At 28.1% G+C, this 9741-nt stretch overlaps 2 protein-coding genes across 2 annotated transcripts; both read left to right on the forward strand.

Moving 5' to 3' along the window:
• Positions 1-37: 37 nt before the first annotated feature.
• Positions 38-4381, forward strand: LOC113871986 (cysteine-rich receptor-like protein kinase 10). Its single transcript, XM_027509109.1, has 7 exons — positions 38-1624; positions 2297-2437; positions 2532-2653; positions 2947-3157; positions 3328-3562; positions 3657-3810; positions 3936-4381. The coding sequence occupies exons 1-7, from the start codon at positions 88-90 to the stop codon at positions 4269-4271; spliced, it is 2736 nt and encodes a 911-aa protein (XP_027364910.1). The 5' UTR covers positions 38-87; the 3' UTR covers positions 4272-4381.
• A 2333-nt stretch (positions 4382-6714) lies between these two features.
• Positions 6715-8312, forward strand: LOC113871848 (cysteine-rich receptor-like protein kinase 5). Its single transcript, XM_027508943.1, has 6 exons — positions 6715-6718; positions 6780-6901; positions 6973-7183; positions 7339-7573; positions 7667-7799; positions 8127-8312. Exons 1-6 carry the CDS (start codon positions 6715-6717, stop codon positions 8310-8312), a joined length of 891 nt encoding a protein of 296 aa, XP_027364744.1.
• Positions 8313-9741: the final 1429 nt, after the last annotated feature.

Consider the following 9741-nt stretch of genomic DNA (forward strand, 5'->3'; position numbering starts at 1 on the left):
CAGAAGAGCGAGAAGTATAGAAAAATATAGCATAGTGATACTGATGTCGAAGACCTACAAATCCGTTGTCCCTTGACAAGTCCATCCATGGCGTCCTGGAAGCTTGTGTACCTCTTTACCCTTGTCGGCTTCATCAACTTCGTAGCCACTAAAGCACAGGACTATGACAACGGTGGTGGCTGGTTCTCCTCCTGTTCAAACTCCACAACCACCCCAGACAGAGCCTTCCAAGCGAACGTGAGGACCCTCCTCTCTTATTTAATTTCCAACGCAACCGCTAACAAGCAATTCTACAACACCACAGTCACTGGCAGAAACCACTCTGACTCAGTCTATGGAATGTTCATGTGTTGGGATGACCTCCCCCCACCGCTCTGTGGCCAGTGCGTCGCAAACGCAACCCAAAGATTATTCTCAGACTCATATCTAGATTGTTCCTCGTACAAAACTGGATGGATTGAGAACGATGCCTGCATGATTCGCTTTTCCAACCGCTCTTTCTTCTCCACCGTTGACATGGATTCATCTTCCAGTTGGTGCATCTCTTTCAACGTGACCAACGAAATGAATTTGTTATCCAAAACCATAAACGAATCGGCAGATGAGGCAGCCAATTCTATTGGTGCCAAGAAATACGCCACGAAACAAGCAAGGATATATGGATTTCATACCCTTTATTTGGAAGCTCAGTGCACGCCCGATCTGTCCCCCCAAGATTGCAGAAAGTGTCTAAATGCTACCCTAGTGAATGGTCAACGGCAATGTAACGCAGGCTTAGCGAGGTTCTTTTATCCAAGTTGTAAATTGAGGTATGACGTGTACCCTTTCTATCGCCCCACCACCACTCCGCCCCCGACGGGACTCGTTCCCTTCACTGATTATTCCAATACATACTCACCACATCCTGTTTATCTTTCTCACAATTGTTCCAACAACGAAACCATCACCACCACAGACACAGCTTTTCTACTCAATCTCAGAACCCTCCTTTCTTCTCTGTCTTCCAACGCCACTGCCAAAACCGGTTTCTTCAAGACCACCGTCCACACGCTCACTGGCCTCTTCATGTGCCGCGGGGATCTTTCCTCTACGCTCTGTCAGCTATGTATCCAAACCGCAACCCAACGAATATCCTCAGAATGCCCCTTCTCCAAAGAGGCTATCGTTTGGTTCGATCACTGTTTGCTTCGCTATTCCAATCGCTCTTCTCTCTCCACGGTGGACACCACTCCCACTTATCGCCACTTCAATATCCACAATACTTCCAACCCCAACCTGCTGCAAAGCTTATTCACATGGACTTTGGCGAATACTTTATCTGAATTGGAGATCCAGACAGGGGACAGTACTGTTAAGAATTATGGAACAAGATCAGTCAAATTGAATGATCACCAAACCCTCTATACTCTTGCTCAATGCACGCCAGATCTATCTAATGTCGATTGCCGCACCTGTCTAGACAACATTTTCAGAAGCGAAATTGCATGGTGTTGTCTGGCGAGTCCAGAGGGGGAAGTACTGAATCCTAGCTGCTATATGATGTTTGGATTGTCCCAATTTTACAGAGTCGGTGACCAATTAGTTGAGGTTAACACGCTAGCTACTCCTCCAACAACCACCGCAGGTGATATTACGATTCTACAAACTTTGCATACATACACGTCACCTAATTAATAATTTTTCATGCTTATTTTACCGATAATTTTAGTACTTAAACTGTTGCTATTTGCTAATATGGTTTTATGCAGTTTTGACTTTTCAGCAAACTGCGCCACAAAAATAAAAATGCTTCGTTATCCGTTACAAGTAAAATTTTGTTAAAATTATTTGGTAAGCTTTTTACTTTATTATTTATTAGCTGGTCTTACTTTGAATTGAGAACTACCCAATTATCATAATTTTTTATAAAAAAATATATTAACTCAACCTATTGAATTTAAGTAATTAAAAATAATAAAATTTTATAATAGATTATTAAAATATTAAATATTATTATTTTTTACGACATATCTTTCTATTCCATATCCTCATCACATATTAGAAACACCGATATATGATGGTTTACTTTTTAATACAATCAGTTCTTTTAATTATTGATGTATTAAATGTTTATTCCTGTTAAAAACACCGCAGCAGAGAACAAGGTGAAATATGGGTACTTTAGATCTAATTAGTTTCACGATTTTTTTCAGTTCTCTAGCCATATATATCAAGGCATTTCTATCATTGTTATCATTACCCATTAACAATTATAATTGATTCATGAATAAATGACACATGTTAATTTCTTATGTAGAAAACGAAAAAGTTGGCTCACAAACAATTATCTTCATTGTTGTCGCTATCGTTGTCTCGGCGGCATTCCTTTCCTTTTGCTGCTATTTGCGAAGGAGAAATGCAAGAAAAAGTAATTATAAGAATCTTCTCAGAAAAAACTGTACGTATTATAGATTTTCTATCAATAACTATTAACTTGTAAAATTTTAAGAAATTTGAAAACTGAATTCAATAATTCAAATTCATTGGTATAGTTGGTCAGGAAAGTACCACTTTAGAAGGGTTGCAATTTGATTTGACTATAATTAAAGCAGCAACAAATAATTTTTTGCGAGAAAATAAGATCGGCAAAGGTGGATTTGGAGAAGTTTACAAGGTGAGAAGTTTGATAACTTTTTTAAGCAACAGTTAATTGCAGAATCTTAGATATTTCTTTTTGTTATTTTCTAATTAAATTTAAAGTTTTATTTCAGTAATATATATATATATATATATATATATATATATATATATATCTATAAGTTAATATTAAAAGTTAACGCTGAAATAAAATTTAATATTAACTGAAAAATAACACTAAAATAAAAACACTTTTGATATTGATTTAAATTTTATTTTTTTTATTATGTTTTCAACACACAAAAATAATTCTTCTTTCTAATTTTTAAGGGTATTCTTTACGATGGACGACATGTAGCTGTCAAGAGACTTTCAACAAGTTCTAAACAAGGCTCAGTGGAGTTTAAGAATGAAATTTTGTTGATAGCAAAGCTACAACATAAAAATCTTGTGACATTTATAGGATTTTGCTTAGAAGAGCAAGAAAAGATTCTTGTTTATGAATACATGCCAAATGGGAGCCTTGATTACCTTTTATTTGGTCAGATACCTTTAACCTTAAGTATTTTAATTAGTTAAAGTTATTTATATATTATGTATTTATTTCATACATTACATCTTAAAATAATTTAAGTGATTAATGACAAAACATATTTCAATGGATTGATTATAAAATATAACTGATTTTTTTTTATTCATTTGACATTGTAGGCACTCGACAAAACAAGTTAAGTTGGCTTGAGCGTTATAAAATTATAAGAGGAACTGCTCTGGGACTTCTTTATTTACATGAATATTCACGACTTAAAATTATTCATCGTGATCTTAAACCTAGCAATGTTCTTTTAGATGAAAATATGAACCCTAAAATATCAGATTTTGGCATGGCTAAAATTGTTGAAATGGATCAAGATTATGGAAATACCAAAAGGATTGTTGGAACATAGTAAGTTTTAAATTTTGTTCTGCATATTTTATTCTAGATCTTTCTTTTATATAGATTATATTTAAGCTAATTTGTAACTTTTTTTCTTCTACAGTGGTTATATGTCGCCAGAATATGCAATGCTCGGACAATTTTCTGAAAAATCAGATGTTTTTAGTTTTGGTGTCATGATTCTTGAAATTATTAGTGGAAAAAAGAATTTAAATTCGTATGAATCAAACAATATTGTTGAAGGTCTCACGGGTTATGTGAGTATGATAATTTCAAATTATTTTTAATAACAAACATATGCATGTATGATATGTAATTTAAAATTTATTTTATTTTAGAGAAATTTAGCAATATGAATATTTATTTTGATTAATTGTTACAGGTTTGGAGACAATGGAAAGATCAAACTCCATTAAGCATCTTAGACTCAAACATTGAAGAAAGTTATTCACAAATGGAAGTTCTTAAATGCATACACGTTGGTTTACTATGTGTTCAAGAAAATCCGAATGTTAGACCTACAGTGGCAACAGTTATTTCATATCTTAACAGTCATTTACTTGAATTGCCATCTCCACAAGAACCTGCTTTTTTCTTACACAGACCTAGAATTGATAAAGAAATAATTACTCAAGAGTCAACTTCCAGTCAAGCTCCCAATGGTTCCACGCTATTCTCTATTAATGAAATGTCCACAAGTAAATTTTATCCTCGATAAATAATTAATTCTTCATTTATGTTGGTAATGTATAATAAATTTTATGTGACATTTAAGATGTTAGAGATTGAGTTATAAGTTTATTTATGATGTATTTATTCAATATTTTCCAATTAGAAATATAGAATGATCAATCTAATAAAGCAAAGAACTGTAGGCTGCAAAACTAGAATGTACAGGATCATAAATGCACTATACATATGTTAATGACTTAATATTTACTTTTAATTAGTATGACATTGTTTGACAAAAATCAGTAGAGCTTAAGATCTTTGACACTTTCAAAGAGGGGTAATCACTATGGTTTAGATATATATATCCATGACCTATCCTCCCCCCTAAAAAAATAATTAAATCAAATCATATAAATTACTTGGAGCCAAAGCTGACCTCACATCACCCCTCTTTGCAAATTAAAGCTAATGGCAGTGCATGCAAGACCATGAGAAATTTGTATACTTTTTATATGTTGCGGACAGTGGCAAAGGAAATATGTTGACATATCGTGTGCTGATATATTTAACTTTTGGAGGTGTTACAGCGGTCAAGAGAGGCCTCAGTGCAGTGTACCAAAGCTGACCTCACATAATTCAAAATTAAGAATACGGTATGAACACTGTAAAAGCAAGCTAAGATATTTCTACGTTTATATTATTTTTATCAAATGAAATTTTCAACTAGCAAAATAAATTTTAATTTTTTAAAACCCCCTGATAATAAAGGTTTTGTTTAGCTAATAATATGAATCCTAAAATCTAAAATTTTGGCATGGTTAATAATTGTTACAGCAAGTTTTTCATTCCTATTTAGTTCACTTTCTCATATCACACGTCCTGCTTTACCTAGCAATCATTGTCATTCACGGTCAATGAACAAGTCATTCGTTTGTTATATTCATAAAAAGATATTATCAAAAACTATTTTTATTTGAATATTTTACAGTTATTATATAATTTTTATTTTTATTTGATAAAAATAGTTATTATTTTTATTTTTATTTTATTTATTTAAGTAACATATTATTGAAATTATTTATTTTCTTTTAGGCAATTGGGCAGAAAATTGGCTGAAAGATGGGTTTATGAGACTCGGATATGTATTTAAATTACTCAACGGATAAAATTAATTACTTTTACCTTGTAACACGCTTCTCAAAGTTAAGGGTGTTTATAAATTGGGTTGAGAGTTGAGACAAAAGAAAATTCGATTAAAATACAATAATTTAGGTTAAGTTAGTTATTTACTTATTTTTACATGTGATACGAATTAATTTGACCTAATCACGGGTTGACTTAGATTAAATAATTAGATTTGTATATAAATAAATTATTTTTGAAATCTATAAAGTTAAATAATTATTAAAAATATTTATATAAAAAAGTTTGATTTATACTTAAATAGTAAAAATTATTTATAATAAATTACATTTAAAAACACAGATTAAAATATTAAAATACAAATATCATAAAATATTTTAATTTTTTGACTGCACTCCTGTTTTAAGTAAAAAAGTAGCTCTGGACAAGCTCACCGTAGATAGCATCGAAAGATTGACCGGTCTGAGTTAGAGAGCTTCACTCGCTTAATATAAATTACGCGCGCACGTGAATAACATTAATTTGTCGTCAATTTTTTTATTCCTCAGAAAACTATAAACAATATTGGTTCCCATTGCGCTACACTCACAAAATCCAACTAATGGTCCACAGCAAGCATGTGAAGGGAAAAAATAAATTTTGGGAATATATCTCACTTTTTCGATTATTTCAACTATTAAAATTGATATATACTTATTCATTTTTTTAATGAAAATTTGTTAACAACATAATTTTTAATACATTTTTTAAAATATTTTTAATAATTAATTAAAATTTATAAATAATTTGTGAATTCCACTCTTAATTTAATTATTATTATTTATATTTTAAATTCTTAATAAATATTAGCTAAAAAATAAGAATATTTTTTAAAAATATGTTAAAAATACTCCTCTTATATTCTTATATATATGAATTATATATTCTAAATATTAAAACAGTTTTTTTAATGTGTAGTTAAAAAATATACATCTTAAAATTATAAAATAATATTTTGCTTTACAAATTATACTATTTAATATTATTAATATATTATACTTCATAAATAAATTATTATGTATCTTTTTACTATAAGTCAGAAAAAATGATATAAAAAAAATTCCTAAAGCGATAAAAGAAACATTTATCAAGAGCTTAGCTCCCATACTTAACAATTACATATTGATTGGGTAACGGGCTGGAAGGTAACTGGGAATACACATACCAAGAAAATGAAGACAAAAAAATTTGACATAGTGTTTCATTTAGCCGTGTTCATCTATCTGGCTACGAGGGGATTCCAATTTCAAGTACACCAAAATAAATAGAATTGGTGCTACTGCTATCGAAGATTAACAAACAAGTCCATGGGTTCTTTCTTTAAGCTTGTGTGTTCGTCTACTGAATTTTGACGATTTAAATATTGGTCTAGTTGGTGATGAAAGTATCTCTTTAGAGGGGTTGCAATTCAATTTGACTATAATCAAAGCAGCAACAAATAATTTTTCGCACGAGAATAAGATTGGCAAAGGTGGTTTTGGAGAAGTATTTAAGGTGAGAAAAGGTGATATTTTTTTTCTTTTTATCTTATTTCAACACAAACTATTAATAATTTACATTTTTAGGGTATTTTATGTGATGGAAGATATGTAGCAGTTAAGAGGCTTTCAAAAACATCTAAACAAGGTTCAGTTGAGTTTGAGAATGAGATTTTATTAATAGCCAAGCTACAACATAGAAATCTCGTGGCATTTATAGGTTTTTGGGTGGAAAAGCAGGAGAAGATTCTTATATATGAATACAAGTCAAATGGAAGCCTTGATTACCTTTTATTTGGTTAGATGCTTTTAACATTAAACTTTGTAGTTAGTTAAATTGATTTGTGTATTATGTAATAATTTCAATTTATTAATTATATCTTCCATTAATTCAAGTAATTAATTACAAATATTTTGTATTTACTTTTTTAATTTACTTAAAAATTTTGACAGGTACTCAACAACAAAAGTTAAGTTGGTCTCCACGTTACAAAATTATAAAAAGAACTGCTTTTAGAATTCTTTATTTACATGAATATTCTAAACTTAAAGTTATACATCGTGATCTTAAATCCAGTAACATTCTATTAGATGAAAATATGAATCCAAAAATATCAAAATTTGGTATGACAAAAATGGTTGAAATGGATCAAGATCGTGGCAATACAAATAGAATTGCTAGAACTTAGTAAGTTTTTATCTTTTATGGATATATATTTTTTTTCTAGATCTCACTTTTGTAGATGTTACATTTTAACTGTTTCATATGTTCTTTTTACAGTGTTTATATATCACCAGAATATGCGATGTTTGGACAATTTGCTGAGAAATCAGATGTGTTTAGTTTTGGTGTCATAGTTTTTGAGATTATAACTGGAAAAAGAAATTCAAGTTTTTTAAAATTATACAGTGATGTTGAAGGCCTTGTGTGAGTATGATGATATAATTTTTTTGTTAAATAATTACTTACGGGCACATACATGAAGAGTTTAATTCTAGTGCATTATCATTGTAAAGCTATTTATAATGTCAATCAATTAAAATGCATCATAAATATACTTATTATATCAATTATTATAGAACTTATTGATTTTTTTACATGATAATTTCTTATTAGATAATAGTATAATTTTTTTTAATTATAAGTGTATTTAAATTAAATTCATATATAAAATATAATATAAATTGAAATTGATTTTAGCTTTGAGAATTGTTGTAATATGTGTTTTGATATACAGCAGGTTTGGAGACAATGGCAGGATCAAACACCGTTAAGGATCTTGGACTCAAACATAAAAGCAAGTTATTCAGAAATAGAAGTTATTAAATGCATTCACATTGGTTTATTATGTGTTCAAGAAAATCGAAATATTAGACCAACAACTATTTCATATCTTAATAATCACTCACTTGAGTTACCGTCATAGAATGGATCTTGAAATAGTTACACACAAGAAGAATGGAGTTCCAATCATACTGGCAATGGTTCGCCACTATTCTCTATCAATGAGATGTCTATGACTAATATTTATCCTCGGTATATATATATATTTTACTTAATAATTTACAAAAATATTTGATAATTTTTTCTGTATAACATTAATTTGAACATATCACACAATTATTTAAAATAACTATAAATAAATTATGTATTCAATAATTTTTTTTATCAAATTCAATGACATTAATAAAATAAAACTTTGTTATTGTAATGTTAATTTTTAATTATTCAAACAATAGGATTATTTCATAATTAGAAATAAAATTTGTGCAACTTTAAAAGATAACTCTGGTTATCCCTTTTACATTTAATGTTTTTTTCTTATTTATTATTTTATTATTTTTTATATTCTTTTATTTTAACAACTTTACTTTTGTATATCTTTAAGAATAAAATTAAAAAGATATCACTATCATTTTTTGTTTTCTTTTTATTTAGTATTTTTATCATTTAGGAAAATAAATATATAAATATTTTGTTTTTTTATTTTAAAAATAAAACTAAAATAAAAATATTTTTTGTTATTTTTGAATTTTCTTTTGTCTTGAACATTTTAAAGACCAATGAAAAGAATGATAATAGTTTATTATTTGTTGTCTTTTTTATTTGTACTTTTAAATGACCTGAAAAAAATAAGGTGGTAATAATTTAATTAAAATATAATAACAATGTAAAAAAAAATTATATTGTCATAATAATCACATCATTAAAAATTCTTGACTTGTATAAAAAATATTTACACTAACAATGTGATAAAACGAATCTCTTGAAATCATTTCTAAATTTTTTAGTAATATTTATCATAAATTTTATTTATTTTTATATTTTATCTTATACAATTAAATTAAATGTCAATATTGATTAGGTGATCATTTCAATTCAAAATTATAATTGAATAATTATTAATAAAAAATAAATTTCTAATTAATTGCTCAAAAGTATAATTTTATTTTCTAAATTTTATTTATATTTTATAATTATTATATTTTCCTAACAAAGTCATCATAAAACTTGTTTTTATCTAAATAAATGTTTATTATTATGATATTATTATATTTTAAAATTATATGTTTAGTTTTTTATAAATTAGATATTATTAAAATTAATGTATTTACTACTTAGATCTAAACTTATATGTTATTGACTTTTTCTGACTTAACAGTCTTTCATTAACTATCAATATATTATAGAATAGATCAATTAATTATATATAATATAACATATGAAGCTAATTTTTAATTATTTAAATATCAAAATTATTTCATTATTAGAAATAAATGTTATATTACTTTAGCTAATATATGTTTAGCATATGAACTTTTTATTGTTAAAATAACCAAACTAGTTCATAATTT

This window comes from Abrus precatorius, unplaced genomic scaffold, assembly GCF_003935025.1.
Source record: "Abrus precatorius isolate BTA unplaced genomic scaffold, Abrus_2018 Scaffold7, whole genome shotgun sequence".
Classification (NCBI taxonomy): domain Eukaryota; kingdom Viridiplantae; phylum Streptophyta; class Magnoliopsida; order Fabales; family Fabaceae; genus Abrus; species Abrus precatorius.